Source organism: Coregonus lavaretus (genome assembly GCF_964263955.1).
Source record: "Coregonus lavaretus genome assembly, chromosome: 17".
Classification (NCBI taxonomy): Eukaryota; Metazoa; Chordata; class Actinopteri; order Salmoniformes; family Salmonidae; genus Coregonus; species Coregonus lavaretus.
Window position 1 is genome coordinate 21,164,757 of NC_140004.1, and position 19,140 is coordinate 21,183,896.

A 19,140-nucleotide genomic window follows, 5' to 3' on the forward strand; every position below is an offset into this window, starting at 1 on the left:
CAGGCCAGAGCCCCGGGAGCGGGAGAAGGTATCCGTCCTTGTTTCCTGCCTTTGTGGGAAAGCCCTGGAGTGGGCCAACACGGTGTGGAACGAGGGAGGTACCGCGTTGGAGGACTACGGGGAGTTTGCTCGCCTCTTTCGGGCCGTTTTTAATCACCCGCCTGAGGGTCGAGAGGCGGGCGAACGACTGGTTCATCTGAGGCAGGGGATGAGGACCGCTCAGGACTACGCGCTGGAGTTTCGGACGCTGGCAGCGGGGTCGGGGTGGAACGAGCGGGCCCTGATCGACCATTTCTGGTGCCAGCGTCTATACTCTTCCCCTCATTCCTTCAGTGATTGAGTCAATGCATGGGGCCCGCTTTTTCACCAAATTAGACCTCAGGACTGCCTACAACCTGGTGCGTATTCGGGAAGGGGATGAGTGGAAAACAGCATTCAGCACAACCTCGGGGCATTATGAATACCTGGTGATACCCTACGGTTTGATGAATGCTCCATCCGTTTTCCAGTCCTTTGTGAACAAGGTGTTTCGGGACATGCTTGGTCGCGATGTGGTGGTCTACATCGATGACATCCTGGTGTATTCCGCTACACGCGCCGAGCATGTGTCCCTGGTTCGCAAGGTACTGGTCCGACTACTGGAAAATGATCTTTATGCCAAGGCAGAGAAGTGTGAGTTTTTCCAGCAGTCAATCTCCTTCCTCGCATATCGCATTACCACCACATGTTTTGAGATGGAGGGAGACTGCATTGCAGCCATGCGTAATTGGCTGACTCCAACCACGGTAAAGAAGGTGCAGCGCTTCCTTGGCTTTGCCAACTACTATCGAAGGTTTATTCGGGGCTTTGGCAAGGTCGCAGCTCCCATTATCTCCTTGTTGAAGGGTGGGCTGTCCCGTCTCCGCTGGTCTGCTGAGGCTGATTTGTCCTTCAGTAGATTGTGGGGTCTGTTCACCTCAGCCCCGGTACTGGCTCACCCCGATCCATCACTATCGTTCGTAGTGGAGGTGGATGCGTCCGAGGTAGGGATAGGAGCTGTCTTATCCCATCGCTCGGGCACACCACAGAAGCTCCGCCCCTGTGCCTTCTTTTCGGTGTGGAGACATTGGCTCGAAGGGGTGAAACACCTTTTCCTCGTCTGGACAGACCACCGTAACCTGGAGTACATTCGGGCAGCGAGGAGGCTGAATCCTCGCCAGGCCAGGTGGGCCCTCTTCTTCACCCGGTTTGATTTCACACTCTCATACATTCCGGGTACGAAGAACGTAAAGGCAGACGCACTGTCTCAGCTGTATGACACAGAGGAGAGGCCCAGAGACAACACCCCCATACTCCTGTCCTCATGCATTGTGGCGCCGGTAGTATGGGCGATGGACGCAGATATAGCGCAGGCATTACGCACAGATCCATCTCCACCGCAGTGTCCAGCTGGGCTGCAGTACGTGCCTGCGCTTATCCGTGATTGTCTGATCTACTGGGCACACACGTCACCCTCCTCTGGTCATCCAAGTATCGGTCGTACATGCGCTGCCTGACCGAGAAGTACTGGTGGCCTACCTTGGCTAAGGACGTGATGGTGTATGTTTCCTCATGCTCAGTGTGCGCCTAGAGTAAGGCACCTAGGCACCTCCCAGCGGGTAAGCTACAACCTTTACCAGTTCCACAACGACCATGGTCTCACCTGAGTATTGATTTTCTCACTGATCTTCCCCCCTCCCAAGGTAACACCACTATCCTGGTCGTTGTGGACCGCTTTTCAAAGTCCTGCCGCCTCCTTCCTCTGCCCGGTCTCCCCACGGCCCTACAAACTGTGGAGGCTCTGTTTACTCACGTCTTCCGGCACTACGGGGTACCAGAGGATATAGTGTCCGACCGAGGTCCCCAGTTCACGTCTAGAGTCTGGAAGGCGTTCATGGAACGTCTGGGGGTCTCGGTCAGCCTGACCTCTGGATTTCATCCCGAGAGTAATGGGCAGGTGGAAAGGGTGAATCAAGATGTGGGTAGGTTCCTGCGGACCTACTGTCAGGACCGGCCGGGGGAGTGGTCGGTGTTCCTGCCATGGGCAGAATATGCTCAGAACTCTCTCCGCCACTCCTCCACTAACCTAACACCCTTCCAATGTGTTTTGGGTTACCAACCAGTCCTGGCACCGTGGTACCAGAGCCAGACCGAGGCTCCTGCGGTGGATGACTGGTTTCGGCGCGCGGAGGAGACTTGGGACGCTGCCCATATATTTCTACGCAGATTTAAGTCCAAACTACTGTAACTCGGCCACTCAGGAACATTCACTGTCTTCTTGGTAGGCAACTCCAGTGTAGATTTGGCCTTGTGTTTTATTGTCCTGCTGAAAGGTGAACTAATCTTGCACTGTCTGGTGGAAAGCAGACTGAACCAGGTTTTCGCCTGTGCTTAGATCCATTTCGTATCTTTGTTATCCTGATAAACTCCCCAGTTTTGTTGTGGATCCATCCAGCTTTCTCCTATCATAGCCATTAAACTCTAACTGTTTTAAAGTCACCATTGGCGTCATGGTGAAATCCCTGAGCGGTTTCCTTCCTCTCCGGCAACTGAGTTAGGAAGGACACCTGTATCTTTGTAGCGACTGGGTGTATTGATACACCATCCAAAGTGTAATTAATAACTTCACCATGCTCAAAGGGATGTTCAATGTCTGCTTTTTTTTTTACCCATCTACCAATAGGTGCCCTTAATTGCGAGGCATTGGAAAACCTCCCTGGTCTTTGTAGTAGAATCTGTATTTGAAATTCACTGCTCAACTGAGGGACCTTACAGATAATTGAATGAGTGGGGTACAGAGATGAGGTAGTCGTTCACAAATCATGATAAACACTGTTATTGCACACAGAGTGAGTCCATGCAAATTATTATGTGAGTTGTTAATCACATTTTTAGTCCTGAACTTATTTAGGCTGTGATGAGGTGGTGTTGAAGAAGTCAGGCGCAGGAGGGTAAATCACAGAATAACAGGCTTAATCCGCAAAATACAGGTTTATGCGTCAAACACACTCCAGGGCACAAAACAGGCGCACTGGAAAATACAAGGCACCCTCAAAAAACATAATTCCACTTTGACATTATGGGATTTGTGTGTAGGCCAGTGACATTTTTTTATCTCAATTTAATACATTTTCTATTCAGGCTGTAACACAACACAATCTGGAAAAGTCAAGGAGTGTGAATACTTTCTGAGGGCACTGAATATGGCTTTAGCAGAGTTATACTCAAAGTTTAAAGCAAGCTCTATATAATATGGAATTTTACACTGTAATATCCTTTATTTACATGGATGTAAAATTGTATAAAATACTAGGGCATCTTACTCAACATTGTTTTATTCAGATTATTCTTAATTTGTAATTATGTAACATTTGAGTTACTTTTAGTTTGTTTTGTTGTGATTGCCATAATGGTACAACTCTAAAATGCATCCAATAAATATTCACACAATTGGAAGCCCTGTCAACCAAGCACAGAGGACTAGACTCAACAAAATGATAAATTGATTTAGAAAACGGTAATTACTCTTGATGAAAATTGCCTTCATTAATGTTGTCGTACATTGTCACTGTATGTTGTTTGCACACTGAAAATAATTATACAGCACAACAGAATACATTGAGAATACACAAAATAGTTATTAAAAAATATAAATATCTTCATTTTATAATCCTTTAGACACACCTGAAAAGCAAGTGACAGTTTATACTATTTCCAATATTTAATATTTAGTTTGGAATAAAATAGAGTTCTGCATTCTCAATTACAATAACAAGAAGACTATGGACACATAATTTAGTTTGTGTTGGAGCTTAAACAGTTCTACATTGTGCAACATGAGCTGCATTCAATAACATGGAGCCACTTTCATATTTAGTTGTTGCCAGATGTCCCACATTAGTTGGCAGTGGTCAATGACAACAAGAACATTTTAGCTAGAAATAGGAAACAAAATGCCTTTTGCAAACGAGAAGTAAAGAGGAATACACTTATTAGTGAGCCAACCATTTTACATGATTAATTAACCGTCCACTTTTCAACATACTCCTTCATATCTGTGACAGCCATGGTATTTTGTATCTTCCTACTTCCTTCCCCTTCTCTCCTCCTAGCAGGGCTTGGGAGACTACAATCTCCATGGACCCTCCCTCTCTGCCAAACTATACTGCCTTTGGCAGACTAAGCATACCCTCTTAGATTATGGTGTCCACCATCTCAGCTCAAATACTGTAGCTGGAGACAATGTGTGTGTGTGTGTGTGCATGGATGTTTGTGTTGTTTTTGTGTTTATTTTGATGTTAGTTGAAATAGAAGAAGAGAAAAATAGACATTGGCAACTAATTTCAGAGCAGAGCTTTTTTGTCAGAGGTCATCACGTCTCGTGAACATACTGTATAATGTATGCTTATGATAAGTGTTGATTTTTACTACCATGTGGTTGAACGTTGAAATACTGTTCTTACACAAAAAGTGATGGAACATAAAATGCATGAACAATAATAAGGTTCTTGCATTATGGGGCGGCAGGTAGCTTAGTGGTTAAGAGCAGTGTGCCAGTAACCGAAAGGTCGCTGGTTCTAATCCCCTAGGTGAAAAATCTGTCAATGTGCCCTTGAGCAAGGCACTTAACCCTAATTGCTCCTGTAAATCGCTCTGGATAAGAGCGTCTGCTAAAATGTAAATGAAAATGTAATGCATTTTTGTTCACTGCCATCTTTGATCATTTAATAAATAAATATTGATGAAGATGTGTGAGGTAAACATTTTTAGAGGGCAAATAGACTAGAGGTCTGTAAGATATAACCATCCTGAATAGATGCAAAACCAGGCCAGTGGAGCGAAAAACAATCCATACGGGAGAGTGGAGTGGTCCATATGGCATGTCTTTTAAGATTTGTGACTTTTACTTATTCCAAATTACCACAACTTTCCAATTTCTGTCCTTCGTGACTTGTTTGGGGAGGATAAGGCTTGGCACACATTCTGGGTAAAGCTCAGAGTAATCTCATCTGATGAGATAAAAACAACTCAATCGATGTCCATGCAGTCCTTAAAACACAAGGGAAGCAATTTATTGGCACAGATAAACACTATTTGTATTTCCGCCCCTTATTCAATTTACCTTCTCCTATCTTGTAAAATTCTACTGGCATAGCTGAATACATAGGTACAATGAGATTATCCTTCAAAATACATCAATCAACAACAAGCATTACATGTTGCAAAATAGTTTGTACTGTTCAGAAGAAGCCTAAACTCTCCTCCTCCACATCTACATACCCTGCCTTCACCCTCTTTTCTCTACTCACCCCCTCTTCCTTATCCTCAATCAGGAGCATCGGGGAGAGGGAACAATAGACTTAAATAATTTAAAGGGAACACCTTAGAATGAAGGGGAGAATGTTTTAGGAGGAGTTAAGACATCAATATCAGGTCTGGTATTTTAGTGGCTGTGGAAGAGGAATGACTTCATTTCCCTCTTCCCCCCTACATTGTGTCAGGGAATGCCACTCTAAAGCTTATGATCAGTCCTCAAATCAGATCCAGTGACCTTTATGAAAAGCCTTGAATAGGCACACATGATGACTGATACTGAAGTTTACCTACTTTGTGATTGTGAAAGCCAACTGGATATCAACATGATCAGGATTAGTGTGTCTAGAGCAATGACTAGTAATCCACCATCTATAGAGACTTATTGTTCCATGCTGTTTACTTCAGCATTCCTGTCCCTGTCATACTATTCTGTGTACAGCTGGTCCTGCGTTTCATATACAATGCTCCCCTTTGCTGCAGCTGTCTGTACCTCTGAGATAAAGAAGTCACGGAGAGGGAAAAGAGCTCTGAGCTTGTACTTGGCTGCTGATAATTGGTTTTATAATGTGGCCACATGGATACCACACAGTGTGGGGGCACTAAATGAGTCACCATGGCTGGAAAGGAGACAACTGTCATCATACAGGAGAATTAGCTCCACAGAGAGAAGGTTGAGGTGAGATTGATGATGATAGACAGCCGACAAGACAATGATGCTGCTTCTGTGCATATTAGAGCATAATTGTAGGTAAAAAGGCTCCCGGGACTAGCTTATAATTATGACAGTAAAGTGGTCTCTTGATGACGTCAATTTGCAACTCACAGGAAAAGGAATATCTCGAAAACAAATAATCGCTGCCGGAGGTGCCATTTAATTGAGTGGGTTTGAATACACAGATATGAGCAAGCCTGAGCGTGCAGAATTCCAGTCACGTAAGTCATTGAGGCAGTGATTGACTGCAGCCCCTTGGCAAGGAGCTCCCTCCTCGTCTCAGTGACGTCCCACCTTAAAAAGACAAATATATGTGCTTAACTGCCTCTCTGACATTGACTCACCGTGACTCAAGCTGCCATGCTATTTAGGTATGGCTGTTGGCAAGGCCCATGTTTCTGCAGCCTCCCCGGCTTCTCCAGTTTGGTCATTTGTTTGCTTCCCCTGTTTGGTTGTTTACTTGTAATTTGGACATCTGTCATGGTGGCTTGTTTGCTACCATGGAGTGTCATTAGGGCCCACCCTGCAAAATGTACTAAGATAGATGGTGTTATCAGAGGCTTGGCAGGTGGACAGATTCACTTTGGCTGTATTTAATCTGTTAGGCCTGGTGAACAGGAGTCTCGATGCCATAGAAACACAGTGCAGGCAACAACACAGCAACACACACATTCATGCATTACAATACTATCACCCATTTACTTTATGTATAACCCATTTGCTGTATAATGCTTCAGTTTTAAAAGTCTTGATAATAAGTCATTTAAGTCCTTTGTTGAACTGTTCCAGTGCTGTGCCCTCCCTCTATGCTCATTCTGTCCTGTCACATGCTGTTCAGCCCACAACAATCTGTTGTCCGAGACCTGTGTTACACCAGGGGGAAAGACTGGGGCAGTTAAACACCTGCTCTCATGATAGTCAGAGTCATTCACATGCACGCACACACACGCATGCACACAGGCGCACATGCGTACGCAAACACACACAAACTTTGATAAGGTCTTGCTGACCAAACTCTTATTCCACTAAGTTGAGAGGAGAGTGTGTGTGTGTGTGAGTGTGTGACAATGTGATTTAAAGAGAGAGACACATATGTAGTACCTATAGAGATAAAGGGGAGAAGAAGAACCAGAGAGAGTCTACGGGGATGTGTACAATCCCATCTAAATTCTGGTCATGTTCGATGCAGCATCTGAAAAGTTACTTCATTAATGTTGTTATTCATTCTAATTAATATGCACAGATATGATGGCATTGCTCTAGCACTTTGAGAGTTCCTAATGGCCAATATCCTGTTCTGAAGCCATAGTGTGATCAAGTGAATGCATTCCCTGTCGATCGATGCTGCATAATTTTATGTTATCCTCAGCCCTGACCAATTTAGTCCATTGGCTTATATCCCCCCTCTCTCTACCTAATTCACCCATCATCAACCAGCATGGTAATCAATCAACCCTGTACCCAACATCATCAGAGCCACAAATCACATCAATCCATCTTTAAACAGTGAAGACAGCCATATGACAGTCTGATTTCTTTCTGTTTCATTACACTACGATCAAAGCCGGCTGCAGACGATGATTTGCTAGGGGGGAAACAAATTTTAAACATTTTGATGCCATATTTATAATTATATACAATATATGCAATGAATTTTCCACCAACAGATTTCTGTGCCAATGCACCACACAACCAATTAACAAAGCATACCTACTTCGGGCACGTCAATATCATGGTTTGCGTTTTCAACACCACAATAAATAGACTATGTCAAGCTCGACAAACAGAAAATACCTCCCTCCCTACCTTGTAGGCTTACCCAGTATTGAAGGCTTGGCTTGATAATCTCCAAATATCATTAAACTTTTTGGTGTTTTGTAACAGATGTCTCTTTCCATTCATCAATTGGCCGCTGCACAGTTTGGATTGATTGAAAATATACACAAAGATTTTTTAAAGTGACTGTGATTGCACAATAAAGTCGGGGACTCATTTCCATTGTGGTCCCTATTTCTTTACAGAAATACATATACACTTACATAGATACAGGCACATTACAGAGATTGAGCATTTTTTCGTCTCTATCTCCAGATGAGTATCAGGGAGGAGTTTAAGTAAAGTTCTTACAAGCTTGTTTGGCTGGTAGCTTATTCTTTAGATGTTTGGGGCTGCTGGTAAACCATGATGTGAAGGCATAATCAAAGTGACACTGGACTAGCGTCTTTAGGGTGTCTGCCAGAGTCTTTAGGGTGTCTACAGCTAGGTTTCATTCCAATTGGCGACAGATTTTCATGTGAATATTATAAAATCTTCATAAAAAAACAATATGCCATTTCAGAGTTTCCTTTAGGAAAATTGGCGCCAGACAACATCACATGGAAGATTTTAATTTACTGGACATTTTAGAAATGTAACAAATCAAATCAAATCAAATTGTATTTGTCACATGCGCCGAATACAACAGGTGTAGACCTTACCTGTCACCTATACTCCCTCTCCGGCGTTCGAGGTCACCGGTCCTGGGATTCATCATTTCGCGCACCTGGACTCAATCACCTTCCTGATTTCTTACACGGAAGCAGATTGAACAAAATGGGGAGGGACCTACCTGAATTTGTCCAATAGAAACTCTTGTTTTAGTTTCTGTTTGGCTAATGATAACACCCCTGTTTCAGAGTTTCAGGTGAGAGCAACTGAAGAGAAGGCAAGCAAAAGTTTTGTTCTGGTTCACTCTGTCAGGCCACTTGGAAACTACATTACCTTTGGAATATTGCTGTGCAGAAAGGTAATTTGGATTAATTCATTATGTGATTGTTGTATTGAATACTGCTCAGGAATATTATGAATATGTGCTGATGTACTCGAGAGTTGAAAGTACAAATTCCTGACTCACTCAGCAACAGCCATTAAGTTGGAGATGAGAACTTGCTGAAAATACAGTAGGTAGGTATTGTTGAGGATCTATTCTATCCTCTAGCCCTGGACAGAATGGGTTATATATTTCATTCTGTCCAGGGTTGTCTATCCCCCTTGAAAAGCTTGAGCGTATGTTAAGGGAAAACAAGTGTCCCTTTATCATTGTAGTTTCAGTGCATGATAAAGACTACCTTTTAGCTGAGTAATGTTTCCTAGAAACTAGATTTGAAATCCCAATGAGGAAGTACATATTCAAATGACTCAGGTAGTCATTGTAATCACATTTCTCTTAATGTGCCATATAGGTTTATCAACATGGTCACTTTGGGAAAGTGCCTTACATGCTCAAGACTACAGTTAGCTGTGATGTTTGTGGTAACAGTTTATCTGAATACAGGTGAGTTATCAAGTAATGAAACGTTTCCTAACCTAGTCGCCCTATGACATCCACTATTTTGGGCCCTTCTAAGCCCAGACTGCACCAGACAAAAGTCCACTTTTAAACTGATTCATTTCAAGGTTCATTTCCATTTATCTTTGTCAGGGGATGTAAAATGTGCCTGTGTGACAGCCATTGATTATATACACATATTTACACAAGGTTTATGTCGCTCGATGTAGCCGGGTGGAACCCAGGAAGTGTCCCAAGCCAGGTCATAACAACGTCAGTCTCTGTTGCACCCATTAGCTGGTGTCTGTCCTACAGTCGTGGTCAAAAGTTTTGAGAATGACACAAATATTGGTCTTCACAAAGTTCGCTGCTTCAGTGTTATGAGAGATTTTTGTCAGATGTTACTATGGTATACTGAAGTATAATTACAAGCATTCCATAAGTGTCAAAGGCTTTTATTGACAATTACATTAAGTTTATGCAAAGAGTCAATATTTGCAGTGTTGACCCTTCTTTTTCAAGACCTCTGCAATCTGCCCTGGCATGCTGTCAATTAACTTCTGGGCCACATCCTGACTGATGGCAGCCCATTCTTGCATAATCAATGCTTGGAGTAACTCCGAATTTGTGGGTTTTTGTTTGTCCACCCGCCTCTTGAGGATCGACCACAAGTTCTCAATGGGATTAAGGTCTGGGGAGTTTCCTGGCCATGGACCCAACATTTCGATGTTTTGTTCCCCGAGCCACTTAGTTATCACTTTTGCCTTATGGCAAGGTGCTCCATCATGCTGGAAAAGGCATTGGTCGTCACCAAACTGTTCTTGGATGGTTGGGAGAAGTTGCTCTCGAAGGATGTGTTGGTACCATTCTTTATTCATGGCTGTTGTCTTAGGCAAAATTGTGAGTGAGCCCACTCTCTTGGCTGAGAAGCAACCCCACACATGAATGGTCTCAGGATGCTTTACTGTTGGCATGACACAGGACTGATGGTAGCGCTCATTTTGTCTTCTCCAGACAAGGTGTTTTCCGGATGCCCCAAACAATCGGAAAGGGTTCATCAGAGAAAATGACTTTACCCCAGTCCTCAGCAGTCCAATCCCTGTACCTTTTGCAGAATATCAGTCTGTCCCTGATGTTTTTCCTGGAGAGAAGTGGCTTCTTTGCTGCCCTTCTTGACACCAGGCCATCCTCCAAAAGTCTTCGCCTCACTGTGCGTGCAGATGCACTCACACCTGCCTGCTACCATTCCTGAACAAGCTCTGCACTGGTGGTGCTCCGATCCCGCAGCTGAATCAACTTTAGTAGACGGTCCTGGTGCTTGCTGGACTTTCTTGGGCACCCTGACGCCACCTTCACAACAATTGAACCTCTCTCCTTGAAGTTCTTGATGATCCGATAAATTGTTGGTTTAGGTGCAATCTTACTAGCAGCAATATCCTTGCCTGTGAAGCACTTTTTGTGCAAAGCAATGATGACGGCACGTGTTTCCTTGCAGGTAACCATGGTTAACAGAGGAAGAACAATGATTTCAAGCACCACCCTCCTTTTAAAGCTTCCAGTCTGTTATTCTGACTCAATCAGCATGACAGAGTGATCTCTAGCCTTGTCCTCGTCAACACTCTCACCTGTGTTAACGAGAGAATCACTAACATGATGGCAGCTGGTCCTTTTGTGGCAGGGCTGAAATACAGTGGAAATATTTTCTGGGGGATTAAGTTCATTTTCATGGCAAAGAGGGACTTTGCAATGAATTGCAATTCATCTGCTCACTCTTCATGACATTCTTGAGTATATGCAAATTGCCATCATCAAAACTGAGGCAGCAGACTTTGTGAAAATTAGTATTTGTGTCATTCTCAAAACTTTGTCAGTAATGCATTTACACTTATATGAACTGTGTAACAGATGTCCAACAATTGGGGTGTATTCACAAGGAACCAAACAGAACCAAATGGAAGCAAATGAAATGGGAAGGGACCAACCTGAATTTGTCCAATAGAAACTAATTTTCGTTGCAAATGGTTGGAATAGTGATTACACCCATTGTGGAGGTGAAACTACAGTACCTTCAGAAAGTATTCATACCCCTTGACTTATTTGACATTTTGTTGTGTTACAGCCTGAATTCAACATTTATTAAATATATTGTTTTTCTCACCCATCTACACACAATACCCCATAATGACAAAGTGAAAACATGTTTTTAGAAATGTTTGCATATTATATATATATATATTGTACCTTTGGCAATGATTACAGCTGTGAGTCTTTCTGGGTAAGTCTCTATAGCTTTTCACAACTGGATTGTGCAACATCTTCCCATTTTATTATTTTCAAAATTCTTCAAGCGCTGTCAAATTGGTTGTTGATCATTGCTAGACAACAATTTTCAGGTCTTGCCATATATTTTCAAGTAGATTTAAGTCAAAACTGTAACTCGGCCACTCAGGAACATTCACTGTCTTCTTGGTAAGCAACTCTGTGTTCCATTGGATTTGCCCCAAACATAACACTTTGTAATCAGGACAAAAAGTTAATTGCATTTTTTGCAGTATTACTTTAGTGCCTTGTTGCAAAAAAATGTTATATTTATGTTCTGAAATATTTGTATTCTGTACAGGCTTCCTTCTTTTCACTCTGTCAATTAGGTTAGTATTGTGGAGTAGCTACAATGTTGTTGATCCATCCTCAGTTTCTCCTATCACAGCCATTAAACTCTACCTGTTTTAAAGTCACCATTGGCCTCATGGTGAAATTCCTGAGTGGTTTGCTTCCTCTCCGGCAACTGAGTTAGGAAGGACGCCTGTATCTTTGTAGTGACTGGGTGTATTGATACACCATCCAAAGTGTAATAATAATTAATCATGCTCAAAGGGAAATGCAATGTCTTCTTTTTTAAATAGGTGCCCTTCTTTGCGAGGCATTGGAAAACCTCCCTGGTCTTTGTGGTTGAATCCATGTTTGAAATTCACTGCTCGACTGAAGGACCTTAGAGATAAATTGTATGTGTGGGGTATAGAGATGGGGTAGTCATTCAAAAATAATGTTAAACACTATTATTGCACACAGAGTGAGTCCATGCAATTTATTATGTGACTTGTTAAGCAAATTTGTACTCCTGAACTTATTTAGGCTGCCGTAACAACAGGGTTGAATACTTATTGACTCAAGACATTCCAGGTTTTCATTTTTAAATAATTTGTTTAAAAAAAATTGAAAAACATAACACTTTGACATTATGGGGTATTTATTGTATGTTGGCCAAAATCTAAATGTTATCCATTTTAAATTCAGGCTGTAAGAGTCAAGGGGTGTGAATAATTTCTGAAGGCACTGTATGTTGTTATGGTCACAGGACGTTGTTAGAACACATTGCTGCTAATGCAGGAACTTGCTTGAATCCCTGTCATAGGGACTCCATGTTCTTTGTAAGTTTCAGTCCTGAATGTGTGTGTTTCTCTGAACCCTAAGATGTCACAGTGGCTATGCAGATAACATCCACAGGGTCTCAGACCATTCAGAGAGCCCAGGGGGAGACAGTCATGCTGGGGTGCACCTACACCCCTGCCCCCTCTGACACAGGAGAACTGGACATTGAGTGGTTGAATGTCCATCCAGACATGACCCAGAAAGACCAGCTGGTGAGACTACAGAGCAGGAGACAGAGGGGGGGTCTTATTATGGATAACTTAAGGGGAGGGTAAAACAAATGTTAGTCTGAACATCCACTCATACCATTTCTATGTCAGACTAGTCTTGGATATTTTGTTTAGCTACAGGCGATCTTATCCTCATTGTTGCAGTAGAAAAACCTGTTCTTAACATTTGTTCTCAAGACTTGTGGTGTTTTTGTCATTTAACCAAATCTCTACCTCTCAGGTCATATCTTATACAGGAGGGCAGAAATTGCATTACGGGGACCCCAGCTTGTCTAAGAGGATGGACTTCACAGGAGACCCTGCACTGGGAGATGCATCCGTCTCCATCTCTACAGTGAAAGCCTCAGACACAGCCACCTACCAGTGCAAAGTCAAGAAGGCACCGGGTGTCGACATGCGAAAAGTCACTCTGGTAGTGATGGGTGAGGAATGCCGCCCCTCCCAGACTGGTTTCTGTTTGACCAGTTTCATCATTCTACTGTCCTGTGTCCTCTGTTTTTAAACCTGCTTTCTCACTGAAAAGGAATGTTAACACCCTGGTGCTCCTTTTGTTCTTCTCTATATACTTATTTCCCTGTAGTGGAAATGCACTTAGAAGGAATCAGGACATTTACACAATGGCCCATTTTGTAATTGGTCGCAGAGATGCATATGTTAAGTAAAACAAAGGAAATGGTATTCTTCCTCTACACACTCTTTTATGAAGTTGTTTTCCTGAGACAGTTTTACCTCTTCTCACACACCAGTCCCTCCATCAGTGCCTAAGTGCTGGGTTGAAGGCGGCGAGGTGAAGGGAGCCGATGTCTCCCTCCGATGCAAGTCATCCGTGGGATCCATCCCCCTTAACTATGTCTGGACCAGAGAGAGTGGAGGGGCCATCCCGCCCACAGCAACACAAAGTAGGAAACAGGAACTAAAGTCTCTAGATAAGACATGACACACACAACCATAGATCTACTGTACATGTTGATGTACTGAGGTGAGGTGTAGCTGGCAGTGTTTGTCTTTGTTTCATTTAGACTCTCAGACTGGAGAGCTGATGATAAGAAATCACTCAGAGAGCTACATGGGAAATTATCTGTGTGTGGTGTCGAATCCTGTGGGCAAAGAGCAGTGTAAATACACCCTGCACGCATACAACCGTAAGTTTAAAACAACAAAGATTTTTAAGCCTGTTATTTGGGAGAAAGAAAGTGAGGAACAGTGCATATGTTTGGACCTATTCCTTGGAACCTGTCTCTGAATATCATGACTTCCTTTTTAGCTCCCAACAAAGCAGGGATCATAGCGGGTGCTGTGATTGGTGCTCTGCTACTGTTGCTCTTCCTCCTGCTTCTCATCTGGCTTCTGGTCTGCTGCTGCCACAAGCGTCGCTATGAGAAGGAGGTTGCCCATGAAATCAGGTATGAAATATGACATTCCATACAGTCCAAGAATTACATGCAGCAGACAAACCGGAAAATGTGTTTAACTCCTACCGTTCTATGCCTCTCTTCCATGGCCTGGCCCTACCCACCAGGGAGGACGCCCCAGCCCCAGAGAGCCGCCCCGCCAGCAGGAACTCCAGCTTCCGCTCTGTCCTAGACTTCCGCTCCAACCCTGGGGCGGTCTACAGCTCCGTGAGAAAAGGCCAGCCCAAGAGGACAGAGTCAGACCGCAGGAGCTTCTACACAGACAGTAGCTTAGGCACGGCCGCCCCCAGCAAGCTGAAAGCCCCTCCTTTACCACCTGTGCTGAAATGTGACAGCAGTTATGGCTACCCTGTGTAACAATGTTTTGGGTTGGGGTAAGGATGAGCATGAAACCTCTTATCACATTTTTTAAGTGGCAGTTTTAGGACATTTTGCCAACCTTTAGTATAAACAGCTATATCACATGCAGGCCCGGCATTACAGGATATGTATAATCTCATTACCCATGCCACTTCCACCCTGCACTTTGTGCAACAGACTGGGAACTATTGGTGCAATAGTGCAACTATTGGAGAAATGGTGCAATGGATAATGTTTTAGTCACGTGAAGCTCAATTGAGGATTTTGCCAATGAGAATGAGTGAGAAAGAGAGATTATATTTGTATGACAGATGTGAATGTTTCTTATTCTATGTATGACATATTTTGCCTAATAGACAAGTAACCAAAATGTTTGTCATCTTTTCTATAATTTTACAATGAAAACAGATATTTTACTAATAATTTGTTTATCAAGCACGTGATTCTGAATCAGTTGTATCCTGTATATCTATTTGTGTCACCAATCGAAAAAGATAATGACCCTACCCTCAACACACCAGGCCAAATTCACGAGGCAACTCATTTTGACTACGGTAGTGCTGCAGATTTGATTTTGAGACTGTTTCGTTGAAAATTATTTTCTATGATTGTTAATATGGAATGACATTTTGTGCCAGTCAGATATGTGATTAAGATATTGATTTTGATATAAAACTTGTTAACAACAGTATGAAATCAGACTGGCCTCAGAAGGCAGACAGTTCAGAGAATAAAAGCTTGAAGAAAGTCTATGATCAAAGGATTTTTTTCCAATCGTAGTACAGTGGAATGTCTACAATGATTGAGTTGGATGCAAGGATTGCTTTCTCTTTGGTTTGCATCATAGTATAATATTGATCTACAGTGGGGGGAAAAAAGTATTTAGTCAGCCACCAATTGTGCAAGTTCTCCCACTTAAAAAGATGAGAGGCCTGTAATTTTCATCATTGATACACGTCAACTATGACAGACAAATTTAGAATTTGGTCACCTACAAACAAGCAAGATTTCTGGCTCTCACAGACCTGTAACTTCTTCTTTAAGAGGCTCCTCTGTCCTCCACTCGTTACCTGTATTAATGGCACCTGTTTGAACTTGTTATCAGTATAAAAGACACCTGTCCACAACCTCAAACAGTCACACTCCAAAATCCACTATGGCCAAGACCAAAGAGCTGTCAAAGGACACCAGAAACAAAATTGTAGACCTGCACCAGGCTGGGAAGACTGAATCTGCAATAGGTAAGCAGCTTGGTTTGAAGAAATCAACTGTGGGAGCAATTATTAGGAAATGGAAGACATACAAGACCACTGATAATCTCCCTCGATCTGGGGCTCCACGCAAGATCTCACCCCGTGGGGTCAAAATGATCACAAGAACGGTGAGCAAAAATCCCAGAACCACACGGGGGGACCTAGTGAATGACCTGCACAGAGCTGGGACCAAAGTAACAAAGCCTACCATCAGTAACACACTACGCCGCCAGGGACTCAAATCCTGCAGTGCCAGACGTGTCCCCCTGCTTAAGCCAGTACATGTCCAGGCCCGTCTGAAGTTTGCTAGAGTGAATTTGGATGATCCAGAAGAGGATTGGGAGAATGTCATATGGTCAGATGAAACCAAAATAGAACTTTTTGGTAAAAACTCAACTCGTCGTGTTTGGAGGATAAAGAATGCTGAGTTGCATCCAAAGAACACCATACCTACTGTGAAGCATGGGGGTGGAAACATCATGCTTTGGGGCTGTTTTTCTGCAAAGGGACCAGGACGACTGATCCGTGTAAAGGAAAGAATGAATGGGGCCAAACCTCCTTCCATCAGCAAGGGCATTGAAGATGAAACGTGGCTGGGTCTTTCAGCATGACAATGATCCCAAACACACCACCCGGGCAACGAAGGAGTGGCTTCGTAAGAAGCATTTCAAGGTCCTGGAGTGGCCTAGCCAGTCTCCAGATCTCAACCCCATAGAAAATCTTTGGAGGGAGTTGAAAGTCTGTGTTGCCCAGCGACAGCCCCAAAACATCACTGCTCTAGAGGAGATCTGCATGGAAGAATGGGCCAAAATACCAGCAACAGTGTGTGAAAACCTTGTGAAGACTTACAGAAAAAGTTTGACCTGTGTCATTGCCAACAAAGGGTATATAACAAAGTATTGAGAAACTTATTTTCCACCATAATTTGCAAATAAATTCATTACAAATCCTACAATGTGATTTTCTGGATTTTTTTTTTCCTCATTTTGTCTGTCATAGTTGACCTGTACCTATGATGAAGATTACAGGCCTCTCTCATCTTTTTAAGTGGGAGAACTTGCACAATTGGTGGCTGACTAAATACTTTTTTTCCCCACTGTATGTCTAGACGCCTCATTCCAGATTCAAGCCTGCCACAAATAATTAGGCATGTTTTCGTTGTGGTCTTGCCAACCAGAATGCTTTAGAAGGTTGACACCAGAGCACTAACCCTGTAAAGTGTTGAATTAACACAGAACATGAAGGTGAGTCAAAGGCAGGTTGCCCCCTTAATCACATGTAAATCGACCCTGTGGCCATAGCTCCAGGAAGGACATTTGCATGGGAACTGGACCTTCCGCATGAGAGGTTTTGTTCCGTGTCTGTGGTTTGGCAAACATGTCATGCTGCAATTCAACGGGTACAGTAATTCCACCGGATAGTCCCCTGTAGCTCAGTTGGTAGAGCATGGCGCTTGCAACGCCAGGGTTGTGGGTTCGTTTCCCACGGGGGGCCAGTATGAAAATGTATGCACTCACTAACTGTAAGTCGCTCTGGATAAGAGCGTCTGCTAAATGACTAAAATGTAAAATACGCTGAGCAAATTGGCCATTCAATTTCACTGTAAGAGAAATGTAAGCTACAAATTGAAGGAAACGAACACGTAAGTAACAGTTATAAACATATGTGGATATTAAACTGAGAAAAGCCTGTGTCTCCAAATTTCATCCCTGTAAATGATGAGGGCATACAATAGTAATTCTGAATAACGGCACAGCTATTTATAGCCTCCTTCACTTTGGAAAAGGGGCTGCAATACATGTCCTGTTTATATGATTTTCAGTTTGTTTCCATATGACTGGTTTCACATTCGTCTCCAGGGATCATAAGGAAAAAAATAATCTAAAAAAATTGCTATGTGTATTTACAATCCCCGTCTCTTATCAATAGCTCTCATCAATTTATAAATTACAGTGCATGGAGATTCTATCGGAAAAAATAAAGTAGATGCTTGTCCCACTTGGAACCGGTAGGTTCGCTAGACCTTATTCATTGTTTCCTCGCATATAAAGGTGGTGGATTATTAGGGAATCAAGTCAAAGTCAGAATATGGCATATCTATAGACACCTCCGCCACACCTTCATTTCTTTGATCTCCCCCCAAACGAATAGCGAGCAGAATACGTGTAGAAGGGGAATTACGTTCAATTTACGAGCGCTTAACTCGAGTCGGAATTCCCACACTAATGAGCACACATCTTCACCCCAGGCCTATGGAAATGCACTGCAACCACTGCCTTTTGCCATCAACACCAATGCAAATAGTATTGTGAATAGAGTTTGATGCTTCTCTATAAATTCCAGTCAGGCGACTCTGAAATCAAAGGTTCTGTGCCTCAACTTGATGCCATTCTCAGTCAACATCTTCAGGCTACTTCTAAAAGCCAACCTTTGGGGGGAAAAAAATATATATCTTCAATGCTAAGGTATTGAATTGTTTCAAGTTGTACTAAAATAACGAAGAGAAAACAACATCAGATGCAAAGGGATCTTTGTCTGAAGTAAAGTTCCATCCAAAATAACCACATTCAACATGGTGTAAGTGCTTACCTCAGCCTTGTGGACTTTTAAATGTTTTTTTTCGATTTGTACATTTCTTCCACAGAGAAAAGAAAGTCCTGGCTATGTGTCACTCTGATTCAAATGAAAACCCTGGTAAATGTCTGAGTTAAAAAGTGAAGAATTTGAAATATGATATTTGAAACATTTGAGCACTAATTCCACCTCAACCTTGAACACTTCAACATCACAGAATTTTAAGAGTGGAATAACAATATTCATCATATTCTACTATCAACATTTCTGGTTTTATCTTAGAACAGCTAAATAAGCTGGTGGACATTGTTTAGAGAACCAACAGCACCATGCAATGAGCCAATAAGGTGGCTATCTAGACCATAACTGGCCTGATGTCTGTCAACCTGTACATCTTCCTGATGTCTGTCCTCACAATGTATGTCAACCTGTACATCTTCCTGATGTCTGTCCTCACAATGTCTGTCAACCTGTACATCTTCCTGATGTCTGTCCTCACAATGTCTGTCAACCTGTACATCTTCCTGAT

General features: G+C 42.9%; 1 protein-coding gene across 1 annotated transcript; it reads left to right on the forward strand.

The window, feature by feature from the left end:
• The first annotated feature begins 8,722 nt into the window (after window positions 1-8,722).
• Window positions 8,723-15,534, forward strand: LOC311144209 (coxsackievirus and adenovirus receptor homolog). The gene is made up of 8 exons (XM_084180216.1): window positions 8,723-8,831; window positions 9,268-9,359; window positions 12,825-12,994; window positions 13,233-13,434; window positions 13,759-13,911; window positions 14,032-14,154; window positions 14,277-14,415; window positions 14,532-15,534. The coding sequence occupies exons 2-8, from the start codon at window positions 9,278-9,280 to the stop codon at window positions 14,779-14,781; spliced, it is 1,119 nt and encodes a 372-aa protein (XP_084036342.1). The 5' UTR covers window positions 8,723-8,831; window positions 9,268-9,277; the 3' UTR covers window positions 14,782-15,534.
• The last annotated feature ends 3,606 nt before the right edge of the window (window positions 15,535-19,140 follow it).